General features: G+C 40.4%; 1 protein-coding gene across 23 annotated transcripts in view; it reads right to left on the reverse strand.

Moving 5' to 3' along the window:
• WNK2 (WNK lysine deficient protein kinase 2) overlaps positions 1–24,690 on the reverse strand; it is a 242,174-nt gene extending 217,484 nt beyond the window's left edge. For 21 of the 23 annotated variants that reach the window (XM_056804815.1, XM_056804814.1, XM_056804813.1 and 18 more), the window contains exons 1-2: positions 24,296–24,663; positions 22,701–23,539 (exon numbers count right to left, since the gene is read on the reverse strand). In XM_056804815.1, coding sequence (XP_056660793.1) covers positions 22,701–23,537 — 837 coding nt within the window. In that variant the 5' untranslated portion in view covers positions 23,538–23,539; positions 24,296–24,663. Of the gene's footprint in view, positions 1–22,700; positions 23,540–24,295 lie in introns of all 23 variants that reach the window. The other 2 variants (XM_056804805.1, XM_056804802.1) reach the window with 1 other exon arrangement.
• Positions 24,691–25,542: the final 852 nt, after the last annotated feature.

Genomic DNA, 25,542 nt, shown 5'->3' on the forward strand with positions numbered 1-25,542 from the left:
ACTCTCCCCATACTACCATCACCCAGCAACCTCTCCTCCTTTGAAATTCAACCTATCTAAATTTATCACCCAATTTAGATCTTGGTGGCCATTATCTATCAGCCTTCAGGAGCTCTCCTTTCTTCCACAAGGAGTTAAGTGCCTGTATTACAATCTTTCTAATTCCTGTCCTCATACAAGGGGCCTCTACAAGGAGCTTTGATGTTCCTTCAAATACCGCAACTTCCCAGTTCCTCAATTTATTCAATTCTCAAGACCTGCTTCTCTGGTCTACCTCAGCTACACACACACACACACACACACACACACACACACACACACACACACACACACACACACACAGAGAAGGAGACTCTGCTATCACTCACACTTGCATATTCATGAACTCTGAAATTCTTTTATCTGATCAAAACCTTTAATATCCCATCTTTTCCTATATTTTAGTACCCCTAACCCTCTTTTCCATTCTCACTTCTCAGTTCTTTCACTGACCATCATCTTTGCACTGCCTATCCTGTTTCCCTCCTTTCCTATCCTGAGCCCTTGGTGAATAAGTTCAACTCCAAACTATGCTTTAAACTCAAATCTGTGGCCCTACTATTCATGCTCCTTGACATCTCACATCCCTAAGAAATCTTCCCCCACTATCTCCTCTTTCATAAACTTCACATGAAGAAATAAATGATCCTTCTTGTCATGGCAACTCTCCCCTTCACAATATGCACCCTTGAAACCTCTTCCATCTTGTCTGGCAGACTGTCCCCTCTACCATCCCTACTATAATTTTCCACCATTCTTTCGCTAATAGGTCATTTCATTCTCTGGTGTCTACAAACATAACATATATCCCCCACCCTTAAAAAAAACACACTCGTGAAAATCTCCATTATCTGCCATCCTATTTGTCTACACAACTCTTTTTGAAAAAGCCCCCACTTCTCTCCTCACTTTTAAACACTCTGCAGTCTAGCTTCTGGCTCGATCTTTAATGGAAACAATTCTCTCCAAAATTACCAGGGATCTCTTATTTGCCAAATCTAATAGTCTATTCTCAGTCCTCATCTCTGGGTCTCTCTGCCACTGTCAAATCACCCTCTCTTCTTTGGTGGCATTGCTCACTCCTGATCTTTCCACTGGTCACTCCCTCAGTTTCCTTTGTTAGACCTTCATATGTAATTAGATGGCTCAATGGATAGAGAGTCAATCCTGGAAATGGGAGATCTTGCCTCAGATACTTCCTAGCTGTATGATCCTAGGCAAGTCACTTAACCCTAATTGCCTACCTCTTACCACTCTTTTGTCTTGGAACCAACACTTAGTATTGATTTTAAGAGAGAAGACAAGGGTTTAAAAAAAAAGACTTAAGTCTTTTCCAAGTCTAATTTTCTGTGTTTCTCCTATTTGCATAAATATGGTTGTACACAACTTATAATACTATGAAGGGAAGGGGATGGGGTAGGAGAAAAGCATTCTTATTTATCCAACACACAGTACATTTGTGCCCATTTTATAGAGCTATTTACATTATTAGAGAGATTTATAGGTGTTGTAATATTTGCTTTTATGTCATATTGTTGATCATATCTATAATTTATGTGAGCCACAGTCCTTACTCAAAACCGTAATCCTGAATTATAACACTATCCCTCTGGGAAAATACAATGCACTGTAGATGACCTGGCTTCCAGGAATGTACTGTTGCAAAAAGTGAGGACTGCCTGTCCTGGATAATAGCCTAAGTACCTGCTGCTCATGGTGACTTAGGATTATTGGCCCTCAGCATCTCAAACACTTCTGTAGAATCCAACATAGAGAAATTTCTGTTCTCTCCAGGGGCTGTTGCTAAAACTTGCCATGAAGATAATACCAAACCTTTCCCTTGATGCTGCCTGTTGATTTAACTGCTCACTTTCAAATTTCCAAAATAGGAAGGTTAATGTAATCCCAGTGTCCATTCTCCTTTCTTGGGTCCAGAACATAACTGCAACACAATGGAGTAAGACTGAATGCTAACCATGTTAACAAAAATGGCATCTGGTGCCAAGCATTTAAAGAGATTTTCCAGTCTTGAGGCATGAGTGTCACCTGATGGTTGGCCTGCTTTCCTTCCTGATTCACAATGTTCTTCTGTGACTTAGCTCAACCTTTTTCACTGCAGTACAAGATAGAATGAAAGGGGCTACAGAGCTGAAGATCTACCTCCTGTTCCTTATTCCAATACCACGCAGGAAAAATGTAACAGTTCTGTCAATTGCCACACCTCCTGTTCATTTAGCTATAGTATGAGGTGCATAGAAGTTTGGTTTGCTTCTCAAGCACTCAGGAGAGTTCCTTCTTTCATATGCCTATAACATAATACAATAAAATCCATCAGTAAAACTGTAATAGGGAACACTTTGGCATCAGGAAGGGATCAAGCCAGATTCAAGAGAAGAAAGTATTCTGTTGTGGAAAGAGAACAAGATGTTCAACTCTTCCACTATTGGATATAAAGCCCAAGGAGGTCAGCAACAGAAAGTAAAGTCCTTATATGTAACAAAATATGCATAATAGAATGTTTTGCTCTACCAAAATCTAGAAACAAAATGAGTGCCTATCAATTGGGTAATAAATAAAACAGGCAGACATATGGAGGCAATGAATATGATCAATTCAGAAGAATGTAATAATTTTTAAAAATTTCAAAACAAGAAAATATACATGACAATGGAAATGAACCAATAAAAATGTTCATATTAATTGCAATGAACAATATTAGAAATGGGATACAGAAAATGAAACTGTACACAGAAGGATGGGGGAACCCAGGAATGTAAAATGTTACATATGATCAGTTTTTGGCTAAACTGATTTTCTTTGTTACAAAGGAAGGTTCCAATGGGAAAGGAGATCCAGAATGGCTCTTAAAAGACAAAATGCACATTATGAAAAAAAGAAGAAGAATGGAGTCAGTTTGGTTACTCAGTGGTTGGAGAGCCAGACCTGGAGACAGGAGATCTGGGTTCAAATTTGACCTCTGACACTTCCTAGCTATGTGACCCTGGGCAAGTCACTTAACCCCCATTGCCTAGCCCTTATCACTTTTCTGCCTTAAAACCAATACATAGTATTGATTCTCAGCCAGAAGGTAAGGATTTTAAAAAAAAGTGAAAAAACATAGCCCCAAGCATCAGAATACCTAGATTTTAGCTTTAAGCTCAGCCACTTTTGAGCAGACCTGGGATGGGTCAGTAATTTTGACCATTAATAACATTGTTAGTCCTAGTTTGGAGAGATCTGCTAGTATTCATAAACCACTGTCATTGTGAGTATATTGCAAGCAAAACAAACACTTCCAACATGAAGCATCCCCTGGGAAAGAGGAAAGATGTGGGCAGTTGTATCTATGCCACACACTGGAATTCTCACAAGTATACCCACTGCCAAGTAAATAGCAGTGAGTAAAGGGTGTTAGTAGAAAGTCTTTTGCCATCTTTGAAATGTAATGCCTTTCCTAGCTCAAATTTTACTAGATTATAAGCTCAATGTGGACAACAAACTTGTCACATCTTTTTAGCTTCACTCATACTTAGTTCAGTGCTCTGGTGACTGGTTATTTAATGAAATGATAGTTGAATTGCCAAAATTTTTAAATTGACAACTATCATTTTGGAAAATAAAATAGCATGAATAGTTACCAACTGCCACCCGCAAGACAGGAGAGATAAAGAAAGAGGGAGGGAGGAAAAAGACAGAGACAACAGAAATAGAGACAGAGAAATGGCATGTATCAAGTGATTAAAGCCACTGCCATCACCTCCTTTTAGGCAGCCACAAAAAGCCTGAAGCCAAGAACCCTGAAAATAGCAGTAATCTCCAGATCATAGCCCTGATTCCAAACTTGTGTCTGAAGACATCCCTGAGGCGGGGTCTGTTTTCCTCACCACCACTCCTACCATTAACCAACTGTTACTGACAACTGAGTAATCCCCAAGAAACCTGGAAATGGGTGCATCTCCCAAGACCACTGGTCATCTTTATTGCTAACTAAGGTATATACTCCATCCACCTCTACAATTGACTGCCTTGCCCACCAAAGAATGGTTCTGGACTCAGGGGATCCTGGCTGACTAGTGAGTCTCTTGTCAAGAACCACCATACTTTCAGGAACCCCATCTAATCTGCTCTCTTCAGTTCCTTCTCATTGGTCAGTTTGCTCTACCTCTATTCTGGATACTATGCTCCAATGTAAATATTCCCAAAGAAGCTCCTGTTTATGTTCTTATGCCTTATCCTATTTAAGATATAACATCCATGAGAGAAGAAGCTATCCGGTTTTCTTGTCTTTTTTTTTTAATCCCCAGTGTGTAGTTTAAATAGTTTATTATACATAATAAAAGTGATGTTTACTATGCTTGGCACATAGTAAACACTCAATAAATTCTTTATCTGGCTCTTTTCAGCACAACTCTGACAGCCAATGGCTCAGGAAACAACTCCTATGGAAATGTGACCTAGTACTAGCTTCTATAGTTACCTGCCTCATCAGTAGCCACGGCTACCAAAGATGTAGGAAAACAAGATTCTCTAAAGATTTGATTCTGTAAAATAGCACAGAATCAGAGACATTTTTTTATCAGTGGAAGTGATATTATGGAACATGCATTATCATCTGTTCTGTCATCATACCCTAAGAACCAGGAAAACTTTCCATCTGACTTGAAACTTAAACCTGTTGTCTCCCCTCTCCCCATCAGAAAGGAAGCTCTTAGAGAGCATGAACTGTCTCCATTTTTCTACTTGAATTTCTGGGGCTTAGTGCACAATGCATTACATTTGAATATTCTGTCACTTCTCTCAGGGTTCCATTCCTAATTCTCCAGATGCCTTTCTCCAAAAAGCACCAGTAGCAGCCTTCTCTCCCTGGAAGAAGCCTCTTTCCCTGTGGATACTTCCTCGGATTGGTCAGTTCCTCCTGGAACCTCCATTTAAAGGAAGTGTCCAAGCCATACAGGTTTATTCTTTCACTCCTCTCTGGGACTCTGCTCTTGACTCTCCAGATCTTTCTCCACCAATCTCCCGCATAGGTACCTTATATGTTGATTTTCCATATCAGACCACCATAAGTTTGATGTGGCATAATTTTTTTAAAAGATATTTTATTTTCCCAAACACATGTAGTAACAATTTTCCACATGTTTTCTGAAGTTATAATATCTAAATTGCTGCCCTTCCTCCTTGCCTTTCTGAGATGGTAGGCAATTTGATCTGGGTTATACATGTATTTTGAGAGCATAGTCTTTCTTTATGTTTTTATTTGTATTCTCAGTACTTAGCACAGTAGCTAGCATATAGTGTTTAATAAATAAATGCCTGTTGATATAGTAAACACTTGATAAATGCATGTCCAATGACCCTCCCAGACTTTGGTAAGGTTTAAAGACAGAAAGCACGAAATATTTGGAAGTTGCTCATCTGCACTCAAGTCTTGTTCCCCTTCTGTTCCTTTGCCAATAAGAGACTCCGAACTTTAAAAAACCTGGGAAACCCTGAACTCCAGAGCTTTTTGGTGATTAATGAGCAGAAAATTTAGGAATTGCAATGGATGACTACCATAAATTAGATTAAAGAGGTTCTTAAATAGATAGTTTGAGATGCAACCCAAGAGAGTTCAGGAGTTAAAAACAGGTGCAAGGACACTAATGCAAGCAAGTATACAGGACCCCTAAAGGAAGAAGAGGAGCAACTAACCCTGTAAACTATCCTCAGTCTGTAATTGTAGTGCATAAAACTGGGATGATATTAAGTACTGGACTTTGCAGGAACTGGGAGTAAAATTCAGAGGGTGGGAGAGGAAGGGAAACAGAGCTCTCTTGAAGGAGGACAATAACCACTGCCTTGCTAAAGGTTTCCTCTGTTCTTTCATGACTTCAACAAACCTGTTCTATCATCAATGCTTTTGTTTTGCTCAGTGCTTGCCAAGTCTTCCTAGGCCCTTTGATTCATGAGCCAGATTTTGATATTGCTGGGAGGTGACCCTGAGTGGGTACAAAATGAGACAGAGAGCATTAGAGAGAAGTCTCCAAGACTAAAACCAGTTGATTTATCCTAAGTCAGGGTCTGACACTTGTGTTACCTTTGTATTCAAGAAGTTCCAGGAAAGAAAGAACATTATGATCAGAAGAGGAAACAGGTCAACCTCATGCCAAAAATGTGACATATGTAGACAGCCTGACAACTAAACAGTCTTCCCCACCCCCAAGTATTAAAAGCATAAGATCAAAAGCTAGTGTTTTCACCTACTTTGTTTTTCCAGGCTAGATCTCTATAGAAGATCAATACAGAAAGACCCAAAAGGACAGAGACAAGAACAATGATGGATGAAAAGGTGTGGTAAGGTTTTGAACCATACCAATGGAGAAACTAACCACACAAATGAAATCATGGATCTATCAAAGTAAGCATTATATCAACTATTAAAAGTTCTACAAGTCTGCGTGAAGAATTCTGCCATTCTTGCATCTTCCACTACCAATTTATCAATGTCTAATACACATTAACTGAATGGGTAGAAACCAATGCTGTATGGCTAAAATGATGCACACTATAATCACCAAATAATTAAGATGGCAAAATCAAAAGAGAATGGATTTAGAGCTGGAAGACTTTGGAGGTCAATGAAGAGAACATGGAATATTGCTGTATGAAAAGTGAAATATAGCACCGTGAATAAAATGTTACTTTTAGAATAATAAATCAAGTGCCTGTTATATGCCACGCACCATGCAAAACAGAAGAGAAGAAAAACAGAAAACATGGTTTTGAATGCTGAATCTGGCACTTACTTGCTGTGTGATTCTGGTCAAATTATTTCATTATTTAAACTTTATGTGCCTTGTCAGTATGAGGAGGTTGAACTAGATGGCTTGCAGGTTCCTTCTAGCGTTAAAGTTATGACTCTGTCAGTTCCAGAATATTACCAATGATGACACAACATATGAAAGAAAAAAAGGTCATCCTAGAAATGAATAATCAAAGAAGTTAGGACATCTATGTGGCAAGAACTAGCCTAAGCAATGAACTAGTACTGACAAAATGTTAAAAGACTTAGAGAAAGACCTCAAATACATTGGTCAATCTTTTAGGGAGAATTTACAAGCATGCACATGTCTCTAACCCTTCTTGCTGGGAAGGACAAAGCAGGGAGAATTCTGAGCTGCAGTAAGCTAAGCCAATTTGCTTTTCACACAAATTCCAACACCAATTTTGTGAGCTCCTGGGAGCAGTGAGCTACAAGGCTACTAAGAAGAGGTGAGTTGATCTAAGTTGGACAAACAGAATAGGTTAATGTTGTTGATGTTCAATAAAAGGATCTAGACTATCATGAATAGCCATTGTACTTCTGGCTTGATGAGGTAGGCTGACCCAGTCTCAAAAAGAAAAAGAAAAATTATGAGAGGATATGGACAGGAATTATAAATGAGATGGGATGGTTTGCCATATGGACCATTAGAAGTTATACTTGAACTTATGAGTTCATTGATTCACTGAAGCATTAACTAAGCACCCATGTGCCACAATTAATGTCAGAAACCGAGACCTAAGAAATTGGAACTCTTCCAACCTAGTTGATTTCAGCTATATACACCCTCCCTCCCTCTAAATTATCTTACAATTATTCTCATCTGAAATTTCTTTGTATATATCTTACATTTACTTTAATATATACAACACGTTTCATCCCATTAGGATCAAAGCACTGAGAAAGCAGAAAATATATCAATTTTGTATGTTCTTCAACACACAGAACAGTGTCTGGCACACAGTAGGCATTTAACAAAAGTATAAATGCACACAATCTGGCTAATATGCTATGAGAAAAGAGCCAGCATGATTGATGGTTTCATAAGTATTAGAAGCAGAGTACAAACTGACCTAAAGAAGAAAGTTCATATGAACTATTTGGAGCTGTTGAGGCCTCAGGAGGTTGTCTGGTGCAACTCTCTCGTTTTACAGATGATGAGACCATGATTCTAAGAAGTTAAATCAAGTTAAAGTACCAAAGAGGGTACATAGATTTCCTTTCTTTGATTATGGATGCCTTCAAATGTGTTTTAAACAACATATGCAACATGATACAAAAACTTAGGAGTTGTTTTTTAAAAGGGCTGTATTTTCACATTGTTAAGATGGTCAGTTTACATACTCAGTTAAAAAAAAAAACCAGTCATACAGAGTCTTAAACTGGAAAAATGGAAAGGCCCTGAGGGTAACAGTTTCCAAAAAAAAAAGAAGAAATATCAACTAGAGACAGTGAGTTATCATGAGCTCATAAGAGATTGGTCAATTAACTCCCTTCCTATTTACCCTTCATACCTTCGACATTTCCTTGCCCTCAAAAAATTATTCATTGTTATATTAAAATTGTAATGTGAAAAATGTCATTAAAGCTTTCCAACCAGGTTTCAGCAAGGTTTTGAAATTTTTCAACATTAAGATACTACAAAGAAAAAATTTTTATGGAGAGTTGGAAATTGTGAAGTCAGCTGCTTGAGGAAACATTCCTCTTTCTTAGGAATTTTGTTTAAAAATTACTTACAATGAAAAAAGAGGAACTAGTAAGACTATAAAATCTAGACAAAAATAGAGTTTTGTCTGTCATGAATACTTTCCCTATAAAGAAAAAGAAAAATAGGTAATAGACAAATTGCCATTAAGGCAACAATTAATGTTCAAGGGGCAGCTAGGTCACTCAATGGATAGGGAGCCAGGTCTAGAGATAGAAAGTCCTGGGTTCAAGTATGGCTTTAGACATTTCTTAATTGCATGACCTTGAGCAAGTGACATAACCTCGATTGCCTATCCCCTACCACTCTTCTGCCTTGGAACTTATACTTAGTATTCTAAGACAGAAGGTAAATGTTTTTAATTGTTTTTTAATAATTCTTCACTCCCAAGGAGTAAAGGTAAACATGCCTCTTTTCTTCCAATAGAAAGATGATGGACTACAAGTGCAGAATGATAAATGTTCTATAAGTATAAGGCTTGGTCAATGTATCTGTTTTGCCTAAGCTTTTTTTGTTGCAAGTAAGGGTTCTATTGAAAGAGAGGTATTATGTGAATTTAATATAAAATATACCCCCTTATAACATTTGATAGTGACATCCTTTGACTGGCCACACATGTGTACTATGACTTCCTGGAAGAGGTTGGCTGAAGCACATGTGTGACTACCTGGCATCCTGGCAGAAGTCCCCATAGAATAGGTGAGGAAGTCAGAACCTGGGACCCAGACCGTCCAATCAGAGAGGCCCTAGTTGGGAGTGACATCACTGGCTATAGAAGAAAGGATGGAGCAGTAGTTTGCTCTCTTTTTGGAGGGACTTTCCCTTCCTACTCTGGAGCATTTAAGCAGAGCTGGAGCAGAGGAAGCACAGCACGGCTTGGAGACTTTTAGTGAGAGTGGCCTGGTGATTCTCTCCCTCACCTTTACTAAAAAATAATTATAAATTAATATACAGTCTCCAAGGTATTTTAATCATTACAGTAATGGGAAATGATAGTAATATTTGTATTTTTTAAAAGTATCAACAATTTTAAAAGAACATTCTTCTCAAATACTATAAAGTATTGATATGCTGAAACTTGATACATATAACATGATTTATATATTTATGAATTCAAAAGATGGATTAAACACCCCTAGATATACTCTGGAAAAGCTAAAACTAAGCAAATCAACCAAATATTAAAATTATACTGATCAATCAGGATATATTGCATAATGGTGATGAAATTCATTTTGATATTATATAACAACCCTATTTTTACATTCTTACATCTTTTTGAGCTACTACTTGTGATTACTGGTTGAATGAAAGTAGATACACTCTCAAAGAGGGGTTTGCAATGTCAGCAAGACTCTTCCCTGCTCTCCCCATTAAAACAAACAAACAAAAAAACCTTCTCTGTCATCTAATATAGCTTCAGCCTACCTGGACAACTGGACAACTTAAGTAACAAAGAACATACAATCACATTAGCTTTGATTGAGTTTAATGACAGAACTACAAAAGTTGATTCAGAAATGATTCCCGCAGTTGTCAGTTTTCTCTGGTCTCTTCCGTTTTTTGAAGATAGTCAGTATTCAGGGTATTCAATGTTTTACCAACTCTCTTTTTGAGAAAATGATCCACAATACATAGCTAGGAGACTCCTACTATCTTTTAGTCTCTTCTTTCTTAAGCCAGAACTATATATTTCCAACATATTTTGTATATATAAAACAGTATGAATCAGGAAATATATCAGGAAATAAGACATATCAATCCCGCAGTGAAATTAGAGCATATAATAAGCTGGACAACTCAAGTGGCAGATAAAATTCATAACATTACAAAAGGACATTAAAAAAACCTCCAATATGTTGGGTAGGTCCTCTCTGAAAACTTATGAAAAGACAAAGGCAAGAATCTCAAAGGATAAGAAAGTACTGGGATAGTAATCTAAAGGAATTGAGAAAGCATCTATATTTCACTAAGTTAATGAAGTACAGAAATTTTTAACACACAGAAGAGATTTCTTTTTTTAAATCTGTTAGCTAGGAACTGAAAATGTATCACTGTGTCAGACTGAACAGTTTAGTAATGCTAAGAGCCCCTAATGAAGACAGCAATCAACACATACATAAGTATATATTGTATTTCCATTACTCCTAAACTATTAGTCTATTTTTATTCATTTATTTGGTGTTTTATGTGGTGACATGTATCACAACAAATTCAAAATTTAAATGACTAAGGAAGCTTTTGGAAAGATTTCTACAGCCTTGAAACTATGAGGAAGTCTCAAGATTATTCACAAATGTATTAGAAGCATACACATATTTCTGCATGTTGAAAGTTGGAGGAAGGATGGGGAAGACTATTACAAAGAAGCATTACAAAGTAAAAATGAACACTTCTGCCCAGTCATCCCCACATCACACACCCCCCAAAAAAATTCCACAACCAAATACTTGAAATTGTTATTATCAGAGAATATAAATATTTCATTTAAGAAAGTATAATATTTATCATTAAATCAATTTTAAATTATACTCTTCAACAAAGTTAAGGAATATAAAACATTTATTTTACGATTGTTAAAATATGTATGTTTTGGTTCAGACTAATGATTTCATAGGTAAGAGATAAGCAATCTAATCTCTAGAGAGCTGATTGGGGCCATTAAGAGATTTAATGACTTGACAATGATACCTAGTCAGAGTCAGAGCTTAAAAGCAGATCTAACCAACATTGTGTCCTTCCTTCAAAATATATCATATCACTTACACTAAAATTACCTTTTATAAGCAGTATGGCATAGTGGTAGCCTTGGAGTCAGAAAGACCCAAGGTTCAAATTTTGCTTCTAACATATACTAGGTCTGAGACAATGACCAATCACACTCTTTTTCAGACTCAGTTTCCTTTTTTTTTTAAACCCTTATTGGGTCCAAGGCAGAAGAGCAGTAAGGATTAGGTAGTGGGGGTTAAGTGACTTGCTCAGGGTCACACAGCTGGGAAGTGTCTGAAGCCAGATTAGAACCTATGACCTCCCATCTCTAGGCCTGGCTCTCAATCCACTGAGCCCCCCAGCTGCACCCCAGACTCAGTTTCTTTATCTGTAAAATTGGGATAATACCTATGACCCAATATTTTGTCAGTCTCCAGTAATATTATTAACAATAATAATAGTATTACTAATACTACTATATTGACACATACTAATAATAACAAGTATTAACATATATTAATACTAAAAAAGAACTTTTATCTGTAATTGTGAGCCTGCTCCATTTTACTCAATTATCATACAAATATACAATTTCACAGAAAGGGACTTTAGTGGCCATCTAGTCCAATCCATCCATGAAAGGAATCCCAGCTATAAAATTCTCAATGAGTCGTCACCCAGACTCTGTTCAAAGACCTTGGGGGGCAGAGGGAGATAGAAATCCATGACATATCTATAAAAAGGGAAGCTGAGTTTTATGATCTCTAAACCCCCTTTGCAGGTCTTAATGCTGTGATCTTACTACCTTTTCTTGTTTGGAGTAAGAAATAATCAGCAGGTATTTATGAAGTGTCTACTCTGTGCTAGCTAGCCCTACAGTTGGTGCTGAGGATTCAAATCAATAACAAAATCTCTCAAAAATGACATATTCCTGGGATGAGAAGGACAGCGGTGACAAGGGCAGATATGCATATTTGCTGTCTAGTTATTCCAGGTATGTTTAACTCTTTGTGGCCCCATTTGGGTTCGTTTTTGGTAAAAACTCTGTAATCATTTCCTTCTCCAGAAATTTTACAGATGAAGAAATTGAGGCAAGATGAGTCTTCCTGACTTTAAACCCAGCACTCTATCCACTACAAACTGCCCATGAATACAAGATACCATCAAAATGGAGATATCAGCATGTGAGTATTAGGATAAGGAAAGGTCGTATACAGAGCATGCCCAGGGGACATCAGAAATAGCAATTTGGGATTACTTAACCCTAATCCTGAGATCTATATTCAGCTTAATTCCAGCATCCCTGAAAGTAAATAAAATAAAATGTAAAACACAGAGGGGGAAAACTCCTACTTGTCAGCAAGGCCTTCCAACTACAACCCAAACAAATATCATCTTGGAATGAAAAACTGAAAACAATTTAACACGTTAAGAGTCAAAAACTGCGATATACAGCATTGAAGCAATTCAGGGGGGTCAGAATTATAACTCAAGTTTTTTTGATTCCCAGACCTTAAGCTGTTCCCCAGCTACTATGGTTTCACCTGATTCCTTTGTTAATACACACACTTCACAACATAAATAGGACAATGAAACACTACATAATTGTAATGGACAAGTTGAGCAGGTCAAAGTATTTTCACAAAGATGAAGATACTTCAGAGAATCAACTCTGCTCCTAAATCTGAAGGACTCATTCAGTGGCTCATTTCTCAAGAGCCTTTCCATGGGACCACCATTTCTGGGTCAGAAAAAGTAGCAACAAATAGGATCCTAATGTGTGATATGGTGAACCCTAGGACACTCAGAAACTTGGGCTAGAGATGCCATGATCCATACCAATTTCTCATCTTAACATTAAAAGTCCTCCACATTAGGCAGCTAGCACAGCAGACAGAACACCAGGCCTGGAAAGGGGGACCTGAGTTCAAATCTGGCCTCAGATACTTTTTCTAGATATGTGACCCTGGACAAGTCACTTAACTCACTTAACCCTAATTTCCTAACCCTTTCTTGTAATGGTTAGGAAAAAAGTCCTCTACAATGTAACTCCAACCTAGTTTCAGTTAAACCTCAGTATTCCCCTTTGAGCATTCTATATTCCAACCAAACTTGTTTAGCAGCTGTTCTTCAAGCTTAAAGTTATATATTCTGCCTTTTTTGCATTTGCACAAACTATTCCCTACAAGATTGGAATGTATTCCCTCTTCATCTTTTGCTCTCAGAATATTTAATCTACCCTCAAGGCTTAGCTCATGGGCCACCTCCTTCAAGAAGTTTTACCTAATCCTTCCCAGTTGTTAGCAGCATCTCTCTCCACTTTTGTTCAACTCGTTCTTATCTGTGTACAAGCTATGTCCATTGAGTAGAATGCAAGCAAGCCCTCTAAGGACAAGGAAATTTCTTCCATTTTCTTCTTTGTAACTCCAGCACCTAGCACACATATAGACTTAATAAATGTTGCTGAATTGAATTCATCCTCAAAAAGAAAGTCCTGAAAACTTGTCAACTACCATAAATAATGTAGGGCAATAGAGTCACTGTCCACTGAACTGGATTTCCTATTCAACAATCTCTCAATTATTTATGCTCATAAAAAGATATAGATAAAGATAATTCAATAGCATAATAGATTTAATTAAACCTACTAGTTTAAATCTTCCTAAATGGGGGTGGGGATGTAGGAAAACCAAAAAGCATTAAATGAAAAGGAAATAGTATAAATAGAGGTGCTTATAATGTAAAAAACCCAAAGTATAATTGGGGAAAGAATTAGTTTTATTGTAAATTCAACCAATGATGTATGAAAATTAAGACTGGAAATGCCAGTTGCAACTGAATCATGGCAGCAAGGAAGGAAAGAAGAAAGATAAATTTTGTTTTAGACACGTCAAAATTGAGATGATGATAGGAAATCTAGGTGAGATATATATATCAAGAAGGCAATTAGAGGGGGAAGCTGGGTAGCTCAGTGGACTAAGAACCAGGCCTAGAGACAGGAGGTCCTAGGTTCAAATCTGACCTCAGCCACTTCCTAGCTGTGTGACCCTGGGCAAGTCACTTGACCCCCATTGCCTAGCCCTTACCACTCTTCTGCCTTGGAGCCAATACACAGTATTGACTCCAAGATGGAAGGTAAGGGTTTAAAAAAAAAGAAGGCAATTAGAAAAGTAAAAAGTCAGCACTGGAGATCTAAAATTTGAAAGCATCCATAAGGAGAAGACAGTTTATGCTATAGGAATGAATTAAATCAATATAACACCTATATGAATTAAATCAATATAACACTACAATATAATAACTTTACCAGAGTAAAGATCACCAGGGAAAATAATCAAGATAGAATAAAGGGGAAATCAAGCACAGCATCTTTGGGAACTATGTTCATTTAGGGTAAAAGAAAAAGTCAAAAGAGGTGACAGAAAAAGAGAGATCACCGATAATATCATCACAGAGTCATGCTGAAAAACAAACTCCCTTCTGAGTAGTGAACCTTGAAAAAATTCCTAGTTGCCCCCAGGAAAGAGAAGAGGAACCAAGGGCTGATGGTAACCCAGGCAATAGAGGAGACAAAAGATAAATACAGAGTGTGGCATGGGTACAAATGAGGAAGCACCCTGTGGAGAAAGGACAGTAGCAAGGCTAACAGTTGTAGGAACAGACCAGAAGGAGCCTGGAAATTCAGTTTTCCCCTGACCCTGTCTCCTCTGTGATCTAATAGGACTTATGCATTAAAGAAAAATTATTTTGGCAATAGTGTGAAGATAGTCAGAGAAAGGAGATCAGTTAGGAGATTAATGCAATTGACCTTATGCTAGAGGCTTGAACTAGTAGGATAACAGTGGAAATAAGAGAGAAATTGCACTCCAGAACCTAAAGTTGGTGAGAGAGAATGGAATTAATCAAAGGAAAGAGAAAGAATTCAAAAGAAGCTAAAAAAGACTAGTTAAATTCACCCAACTATGGTATTAAGCACACTGAAAATCAAAACAAAAAGTAAATAGCACAAACATGCAGAAGACCAAAGGTGAATCCGACAGCTCTGAAAGAGAGAAAGAAAGAAAGAGAAAGAATGGAAGGATAGAAGGCAGGGAGGGAGGCAGGGAGAGAGAGAGAGAGAGAGAGAGAGAGAGAGAGAGAGAGAGAGAGAGAGAGAAAGAGAAAGCTACCAGAGGAACAGGAAAATGGGACAGCAATGAAATTTTAGTTTGTTGCTTTTATGGGCAACTGGGATGCAAACAAGCCTAGAAACTTCATTTACTTGTTTGGTGATGAGTTATGTAAGACTTGTAAACTGGTGACACATAAATAGTTATTTACAATTAAAAGAACATATAAGGATCAAATAAAACATATGAAAGGATTCTACAAACTTTAAGCATTACCACAAATGCAAGGTAAGCAAGAAGCTGAAATAAACCATCAATGCCCTGAATAATTTAGAGCTATCTGCTACCCAGGTTCCAAAATCATGTCATCATGGGCACCAAGAAAGATTTCTGTCTCTGATCAGACTCAGAGAGTGGCTGTTCCCCTGTATTCCCATATCTGAAGTAAGAGGAAAATGGAAAAAAGTCAGGAAATCCAAGTTATATTTGAGGAGAGAAGTAATGATGTATACCATACAGCTCCAGAATTCATTCCTTTAATCATATGACAAATCGGTAGTATTTAATTACTACTACTAATTATTATTATTATAATCATTATTATCATAAAACCACTCATTCCTAATAAAGTCTTTGTGTAATGCTCAGAGGTGACCCCGGAATTTCCAAGGCTGTGCCAACAAGTCACAAATTTTGCCAAGTCCTAGACAAGCTAGAAAGTCCTTGAGGATGTGCCTGGTACCAGACTGTGTGGCTGTCTCCTGAGGACCTGAATGCACTAAGCTTTGAGAAGCTCAGGATCAGAAGACCATCCATTAGATGATTAATATTTTGGCTACAGCAACTTTTTTTTTTAAACCCTTACCTTCCATCTTGGATTATCAATACTGTATATTGGGTTCCAAGGCAGAAGAGTGGTAAGAGCCAGGTAGTGGGGGTTAAGTGACTTGACCAAGGTCACACAGCTAGGTCATGTCTGTCTGAGGTCGGATTTGAACCTAGGACCCCCCCCCCCAATCTCTAGGCCTCTGAGCTATCCAGCTTCCTCCCTATAGCATCTTCTGAAACTATCTCCAAAGGAAGAGAGGATTTGTGATCAACCTTGATGGAAGGAATTCCCATTGCAATAATAACTATAAAAAAGAATCACAGCTTTTCTTAAGCACTGAAAAAGAATAAATTCCCATTTAGATAGCACTTTGTTTACAGTGTTTTCTTAACAACTCTGTCATAGAGGTAGTGCTGGCATAATCAGCCTTATTTGGGTTACATGATTTGATTTGCCCAAGTATACAGCACACATGTGGCAGGGATGAGACTTGACCCAAGGGTTTGGCTCAAAGTGCTTTGCTCTCTCCATGATATCACCTTTGTCTTAAGCCAGTTGAAGAAGGGGGAAAGAGGGAGGAAAGGGAGCTGAAGGCATGAAAGTTTGAGAAATGGAGTTTTATGTAACTGAAAAAGTATGGAAGAGATTAGTCATAGAATCACATATTTAGAACTCTGAGAGACCCATCAAGTCCAACCCTTTTCTTTTATAGGTAAGAAAATTGGGGCTCAGAAAGATTCTATGACTTTCTTAGGGTCACACAACTAGTAAGTGTCTGAGACAGGATTTGATCTCAGATCTGACATCAGAGCCCATTGGAACCACTACAACACACTGTCAACCAAGTATGTGATTATGGAATACAAGTGATTTCTGGATTTTTCTTTTTTTTGGGGGGGGGGGGGGGGACACTTCCATTGGTGGCCCCAGTTCAAAATGAGTTGTAATTTCTTTCTACAATAGCATCTCATTTTATCCAGAGTTCACTTGTGCTAAACTATCTATAACACAAGGGGAAAACCAGGAAGCAAGCCAAAAAGGGAAGAAAAAAAGAAAGCCTTTAAGTAGTCAAAAGAGAGATCATAAAAAATAATTCGTGAATTCATGTCTTTGTCTCCTAGCAGAACTCTATACATCTTAAATCACAACCTGTTTCCTCTTATATTTGGCATGATTTTAACAAGGATGGCTGCATGATTTGCACTTGTAGGATAGACTGGAAATAGGTGGAGTCAAGAAGAAAGCAAACAAATGATTACTATTCTCTATAGATTACAGTTAAAATGAATTACAATGGAAGAGAAGATATCTTTAAAGAACAAGTTCAAAAACAGCCTGAGGACTTTTTTGTGATGGTCACACAATCTCCCTACTTCTATGGCCTCCAAAGACATCACCAAACACTACACATATAACAGAACACTGATAACTATCCTAGGATGTCAACAAAAAGTTAATTATATGACATTGAATATAATTAGCAAGGCAGAGAAGTGTATATATACATGTATGCACACACACATATACACATAAATGTTTTATATGTGTAAAACATTGTGTGTTAAGATTTCCTTCCAAATGTTTAAATATCCAGACTTGCTATTTAAAGATTAAGTTTCAGTTTTCTGGAAAATTCAGCAAACCTAGGACAAAGGAAATATCATTGTATTTGTGTCCATGTTTTATTCAGCACAAAAATTGGTTCCTTTCTAATTCAGGAACTCCAGGGGAATATATTTTGTTGTTCAGTTGTACTGGTTCTTCATGACCCTGTGGATCACTGTACACCAATGCTGTCCATGGGGTTTTTTTGGACAAAGTGGTTTGCCATTTCCTTCTCCAATAGATTTAGGCAAACAGAGCTTTAAGTGACTTTCCCAGAGTCACATAGCTAGTAAGCATCTAAGGGGAAACTTGAACCAATTCTTCCTGACTCCAGGCCTGGCACTATCTACTGAGGCATCTAGTTGCCAATATATTGAACACTTAAACATTCTTCACTCATAGTTTAAAAGAACTCATCTAAAGTCTCTTCTGCTTTTGAGGGAAAAAAATGAGAAACTTAAAGAGTAGTTGAAGAAAATGATTAGAATGCAAATTATAGATGGAAACATTCCTAAAAATGGGGAGTGGAGGGAATCTAGAACTCATTGATCTGTTTAAGTCAACAAAATCTTCAAAACTGAAAAACTACACAAAAGCAAAAGACTTACTTTTATGAGCAGAAAGACTAGATCATCTGGAATCCAATTTTAAAAGAAAAAAAGTTTTTTACTCTATAGCAGTCATTGGCCATCATCTTGCTCAATGATATTACTAATATTACACTGATGATAAACACATTTTTAAAATATTTCTACTTTAAGAGAGTGTCTACAAAAAAATTTCTGCACTTCAACTATAACTTTCTCCCAAATCTGTAGCAAGTCCTTACCTTTCGAGTTCTCATTTTCAATTTCCTACAAGTCAACTATGCCTAATTGTTCCCCATCACCTCATATTCATCATATTCCAAATTAAATTCATCATCTTTTCTTCTAACTTCCCAGGTCTAGTCGATCATGGCGCTTGGTTTCTGGGGTCTTTTAAAGACAACGTTTGACTTTTTTCCACAGCTAAATAGTAAGTCCTTTTAAGCCTTCTTTCATAATGTTACGTAAATCTGTCTTGTTTTGTTTTCCCACTGCCAATACCCTTAAAACCAACAGATTCCAAAAAACTCTCAAATGAACTTCCTGCCTCAACTTTCCCTTCAATCCACAGTGATATGTTGCTGAGTTGTCCCTAAAATATTTCTTTCATCATATTATTTCTCACCTCAAACATTTTTCCATTGCCAATAGGATAAAGTCAAAATGTGTTTAGTTGACATTCAAAGCCCTTAATGATCAGACCTTTTCAGTCTTATCTCTTACTACTGCCCTAAAGCAAACTTTTCTCTTGTTCCACTCAAAAAAATCTTATCTACTTATGAATCTCTCATCCCTGTGTCCCGATCTGTAGCCAAGACCTATAAATTTCACTTTGGGAACATTTTTTCGATATGCCCCCCTTTCTGACACCGCCATCTCTCCAGTACAGCCCTCCCCACCTCACATCTAGACTACCGAGATAACCTGCCTCAAGTCTCTCCTCATGCCAATCCATCCACCATTCAGCTGACAAAGTGATTTTCCCAAGGTGTACAAAGTTGTAGTTGCCCATGCCAACCCCACTAACTCAGTAAACTCCAGCGGTTCCCTATTGTCTCCAGAACCAAATATAAAATCCTCTAATGTTCAAAGTCCTTCCTAATTTAACCTCTTCCTAACTTTCTGGTCTTACACTTTTCTACCAAATGTATTCTTGAATCCAGTGACATTGTTGCATTTCCATCCAGGTTATTTTCTATGGCTATCCTATAAACATGGAATGCTCTCCATTCTCATCTCTACTTCCTCCTTTCTTTCAAGTTCCCACTTAAAGCCCATCTTGTAGGGGGGCCTTTCCCAATTCCCCTTAATTCTAGTGCTTCCCTCTTCTACTTATTTCCTATTTACCCTGTATAGAGCTTGCCAGTTCCTTTTTGTTTGTCTTTCTCCATAAGACTGTGAGCTCCTAGAGGACAGGTCGTTGCCTCTTGTTGTATCCCTAGTGTTTAATACGGAATTGATACATAAGTGCTTGATAAATGTTTATGGACTAACTGTATGAATTCAGTAACCAACTGAATCCATCTTTTTGCTCTCCATTATTCCTCCTCTAGGTTAGAATGTCCTCTCTCCCCCTCCTTACTTTTCCCCTCAAGGCCCCACTCCAATTCTACCTCCTAAAAAAAAAAAAAAAAACTTTCCCTCACTAGTCCAACAGAACTAAACTCTCCCTTCTTTGGATTCCAACAAAACTTAGCATTCATCTAGCATTAATCCTAGCCACCTTATGTGGTAGGGCGGTTTTGTTGGCATGTTTATGTTTTTTTAACACATGTCATTTTCCCCAGTTTTAAATTCCTAAGCTTCTAAAGGGCAAACACTGTACCTCAGACTTTTCTTTTCCACATCTGGCAAGCACTGAGAAATGTAATGATCACTACCCTATTGCTTTTCCACCTATCAAGAATCCAAGGTGTTGACTGTAAGTTCACAATTTTAAAAAAATTAGAAAAAAAAGAACCTCAGGGAATCCTTTTTTCCTTAGAAAAATGATCTTGAAACATCATTTAGTTCATCTTTTTGATGGAAGGGGAAGCAGTGTTACACAGGACAAAGAAAAGTAGATTTGGAATCAGAGGACTGAGCCTCTGAGCTCTGCCAAATGTGAACTGTATGACTTTGGCCAGGTCACTTAACTACTCAAAGGAGTTTATGTAGATCCCTTATTACCTATGTGACCCAGATTCAAATCAGGCCTCATATAGTTACTGTGACCCAGAGCAAGTCACTTAATCCTATTTGCCTCAGTTTCCTCATCTGTCAAATGAGCTGGAGAAGGAAATGGCAAACCACTCCAGTTCTTTTGCCAAGAAATCCCCAAATGAGGTCACAAAGCATTGGGCACGATTGAAATGACCAATCAACACCACCAAATGACTTTAAGCCTTTGGCTTTCAGATTCCTCATATGTAAAATGAGGGCACTAGACTTATGACCTCCAAGTCCTCTATCATTGTCCTTTAGACATTCAGAAATATGGCTGGCTACCTCCTATTAAGTTTTTTGTTTTCTTTTTAAGGAAAGGAATTAATCACCTCCTTTTAACTATGTATTCTTCACCTTTTGAATGTATCCCTCCTGAATCCAGGCCTGTTTGATAACCTACAAATTCAACCTCAATTGACTGAGTACTTGCACTATGTATGGCACAATGTCCCTCTATTTGGCAGTCATGGAAAAGCTGGGTGGTGGTGAAGAAGAGAAGGTAATAACAGTTCAGAAATTATTAGCGTTAAGAAAGAAGATATAAGTTTTTCTGGAAAGACCCTCTTACGTCTTACTAACTTTTTCTTTTCTGATCTGCTTTCTTATCCAACCAAAGTAGTCACTGCTTACTGAACTGGTGAGTGGCTGCCTTGAGCCTCGAGTTCCTCAACACTGCAGCTTCCTGACTTATCTTTTTTTCCTGATCAGCTTCCAAGTTGCTGGCTCTGCAGCTGCCAAACTCAGCAGTATATACAAGCTAAGGTAGAACAGACAGGGCTAACTACCACCCCACCCCCAATCCCAGCAGGCAGAAATTCATTAATTTGGGTTGAAAAAGGGAAGATAATCAACTGAAAAATGAGAGAGAAACTGAAGAACTATTCACTGTATTTCTAAGGAAAGACTCAACAAGCCATGAAACCTCAATGTAACTGAATTAGACAGATTTCCCCAATTACATCTAGTTTCCCTCCAGGAACATAGCTAGATGACTTAGGGATAGATGTGGTATTGATAAATCATATTACTGGTATCCAGCACAATGAACAAGAATTAGCCTAGGTGTCACTAAGGACTATCTTACTAGAGTGTTGCAACAGACCTGGAATTCACTCTTAAAGTTTAACAATTTGCCTCAATGTCACTTTAGTCTAAAGCCCAGTTCAAATAATAGTTTACAGAAATCCCAGGGGAAATTCGACTAGGCAAACCCTGAATGGCTGAGGGCTGCAGTTCTTTCTTACTAGGTACTAATAAAACAGGACTATAGACAATTAGGCCCCAAGGTTTCCAAAAGCTTCATTGTCATTTATATAATCCTGTAGCATACTGAGCAGGCAAAGTCAATGTGTGGCTAACTTATGAAAAATTCATGCCCAGGGATGGCCCTTACTTTTAAACTCACATTTCCTATGATTTGGTTTCAAGAGCTTCACCAATTCACCAGTCCTCTAAATGAACCAATGGCCTTGACACCCTCCTTCAATGGTCAGCTTCTACTTTATCCCCTACCAAGCCTGGGAAATAAAAGAACAACTAGAATAGGAGTAGATATTTGGCACCCAGATCACAATGCTAAATAATGTATGACAAACCTCTTTAGGTGGGTATCCCCAATAGAACTGAAAGTATCTTTTCAAATTGATACACCTACAGCTAAAATTCAAGCCATTTTGGTCATTTAAAAACAAAGAATGATATTACTATCCTTGCTGAAATACTAGAAGTTTCTAGCTTAATATGGCAGGTGGCACTCTCTTCCCCTAGTGACTTGACTAGTCATTCAAGAACTCCTTTGACAAGAAAACTACACTGCCCAGGCAGAAAAGGAATCCATGATTTCAAGGTCCAGAAAGAACAGGGTCTACAGAGCAGGTATGAACTGAAATCATGGAAATGCATTACCTTCTCCCTTCCCACCACAACAAACACACACAGCTGTCTCAAAAATGTCAAGGAATGGAAACAATGTCCAAATGAGGCCTCAGGTTGGGAGATGCACAAGCAATGGCCCACGGGAGGGATTGAGATTGAGGTGGGGGTCGAAGGCTGAGAGGGAAAAGGGAAATGGGGTTAGACAACTACACTAGTCAAAGTCAGAAATCCTTACCTGAAGTTCACACCAGGCCACTTCCACCCAGGTCTCAGTGTCCAGCCCCTTGTAGACTGTCTTGAAAGAGCCCCGACCCAGCTCAATATCAAATTTGAGGAACCTGCCATCTGGGGACGTTGCCACCGCCTTCAAGTCGTCTTCATCATCTTCCTCCTCCTCCTCAGGCTCCTCTTTCTTGGTGGGCCCGGGTTCAGCCTTCACCTCCGCCGGAGCCGAGGAGGCTGCCACAGTGGCAATCTCCTTCTTCTCCACATCCTGGCTGCTCTCCGGAGCCGAAGAAGCTGCTACACTCGCAGTGGCCACCCCCTCCCCCAGGCTACCGGGGCCTGGGCTCGCCTCTTGGGCAGCTTCGGGGACCGGGGAGCCTGCTGGTGGCGGTGGGGTCCTGGGGACTTCAGGAGCCGCGCGCGCCCCTCCACCCTTAGCCCGCTCCGCAATGAGCCGGCGCGTCTTGGAGAGCAGCAGGACCTTGCGCAAGGGTTGCGGGGGTTGCGGGGATGGCTCCGGTTCTGGGGGCTCCAAACCCGGTAACTCCTCCTGGTCTGAGTCCACTACGCTGCGCCGCAGGAAGCGCTGGTGCACTAGCTTGGGGTCCTTGACGCACCGATTTGGAACTGCCCGGCTGCCCTTGGGCGCTGCTGCTGCAGCCACATTTATGCTGGGCTCCGGCATCTTCTTCGATTGGGGATGGGCACTGGGATCTGCTGCAGCCGAGGACTCTTCACCGTCCGCGTTGCCGCCGCCGCCGCCCCCCGGCTGAGCGTCACCGCTGGCCTCAGTCCGGGTTTCCATCAGCGATCCGGGGTGGTCTCTCCAGGCGGCATCGCGGTCCATCTCTGTAGGGCGCAGAGAGGGAAAGGGTGAGAACAGGAGGGGGATGGGAGAACTTCCCAGCCCAGCCTGTCACCTGCGGCGGCGGCGCGCTCTTTGACGCAGCCCCTTAGCGCCCGGGCGCAGGCAGGCTATCCGCCGACCCTGGGGGGCAGGGAGGGCGGTGAGACGGCACCCCCACACCACAGCCCACTCCCACCCCCACCGTGGCCCCTCACCCGGAGCCTCCAAGGGCTGCGGCCGCCAAGAGAGCTCCGGGAGCGTAGGAAAGCCTTGGAGGAAAAAGGGGTGGGGAAGAGGGGCGGGGGAGCTGGAGACACAAAGCTGAGCGCCCGCGCGCGGCGGGGGGCGCGAGGAAGCCTGGCCTGAGGGGGACCCGTCAGGGCAACCTAAAGAGGCAGCTCCCCCTCCCGGATGCGCCCCGAAGCCGGGGCTGGAGCCCAGGCCCCACGAGGGGAGACAGGCGGAGGTGCGTCCTCACAGAGACAACGAGGGAGAGAGGCTGCGGCGGCGGCTGGCCGGGCTCAAGGGCGGTTGCAGCGGCTGCGGGCGGCTCCACAAAGGAGGGCGGAGGGACTGACGGACGGAGGAGGGCGCTGGGGCCCGTGGGTGGGGAGGGGGCTGCAGCAAAACCCACACAAAGGCAGAGAGCTGGAGGAGTGGGGCGAAGAGGGAAGGAGAAAAGAGCTGAGGAAAAGGGAGGGGAAGAAGAGGAGGAGGAGGAAGAGTAGGGAGGGGGGAATATGAGCTGCGGTACTTACAGGGCGAGCTGGTGTCTTCCATCCCCGCAGCCTGGCCGGGCGGGAGGGCAGCTGCGCCCCGCTCTTCTAGGCAGGTCCCGAGCTTCCCTTCTCACAGTTCTCCTGGTACCTGGGCGCTTCTCTCCTCGCCGCTAGTCCCTGGGTTCGAGGCGCTGCGCTGCCCTGACCCCGCCCCGGGATTCTTCGAGTTCCCGCAGGAGACTGCGGACCTGCCTCCCGGCTCGCTTGCTCGGCTCCTGCCCCAGGTGTCCCGAAGCGGAGGGGGCGGTGCAGGGCAGCGTGGGGCAGCTGCTGGTTAATGAGCGCACTGAACAGCTAGCTCCCCAGCAACCCGGCACGGCAGCGAGGGAGGTGCCACCGCTCGCCCCGCCCCACCTAGTGCGGGGAGGAGGGGCAGAGGGCAGGGGGAGGAGCTTAGCTATTCAGGCCCCTTCTATTTCTGCCGACCAGAAGTGGTCTTCTGCTGGGGCTAGAGTTCGTCCTGTTTCCACCCCTTCTCTGCACCCTCCCCAACCAGAGCCTCTTATTTCTTAGCCACCACTTGCCCTATGAACTGGGGCAACAGTCCCGCCGTGCATTTCCCAATGTCACCTGAAGGGTGTCTGGAAACAGCATGAGATTAACGATAAGAGGGTCCAGGTTAGAATCCCCGCTCTGACTAGCCACCTGTGTGACCTTGAACACTTAATTTCCCTCAGTTTCTATAACTGAAGGATGAGGGAATTGGACCTGGTGGTCAGTAAATTCTAAATCTATTTCTCAATAATTCCTCAGAGAAGCAAACTGGCTTAAGGACTGGAGGACTTTCTCTCTACTTCTTAGTGTCTCAAGCAAGTGTTTTAGATAAGGCACCTTAAAAACCTAGGCAAATTAGTGCCAGCCAGGAGGGGTTTTCTATCTTGTCAGTTTCCCCACACTGAAGAACTCTCACAACCTTCTAAACCACCTCTTTCAAACAAAAAAGACTTGTGTTAGCAATGATCAATTACCATATGATACACTAGTATTAGGAGGTGACTTAAAAAATATTTTGTATGGTGCTTTCTTCCCTTTGCTTGCCCTTTTTTAGACTCTTCTTCAAGAATAGATTCTCATTGTAAGTTGTTTTGGTCAGTAAATAATATATTACATAAATACCAAATAAATACAAAAAGAGACATATATACAGTGATTTTCCCCTGCCTGTCAGCCCCCACCCCCACCCCCACCCCCCTCATCTGCACCGGAGGGATGGCCTTACCTTTTGA

The sequence above is a fragment of the Monodelphis domestica genome, chromosome 7 (genome assembly GCF_027887165.1).
Source record: "Monodelphis domestica isolate mMonDom1 chromosome 7, mMonDom1.pri, whole genome shotgun sequence".
In the NCBI taxonomy this organism is placed as follows: domain Eukaryota; kingdom Metazoa; phylum Chordata; class Mammalia; order Didelphimorphia; family Didelphidae; genus Monodelphis; species Monodelphis domestica.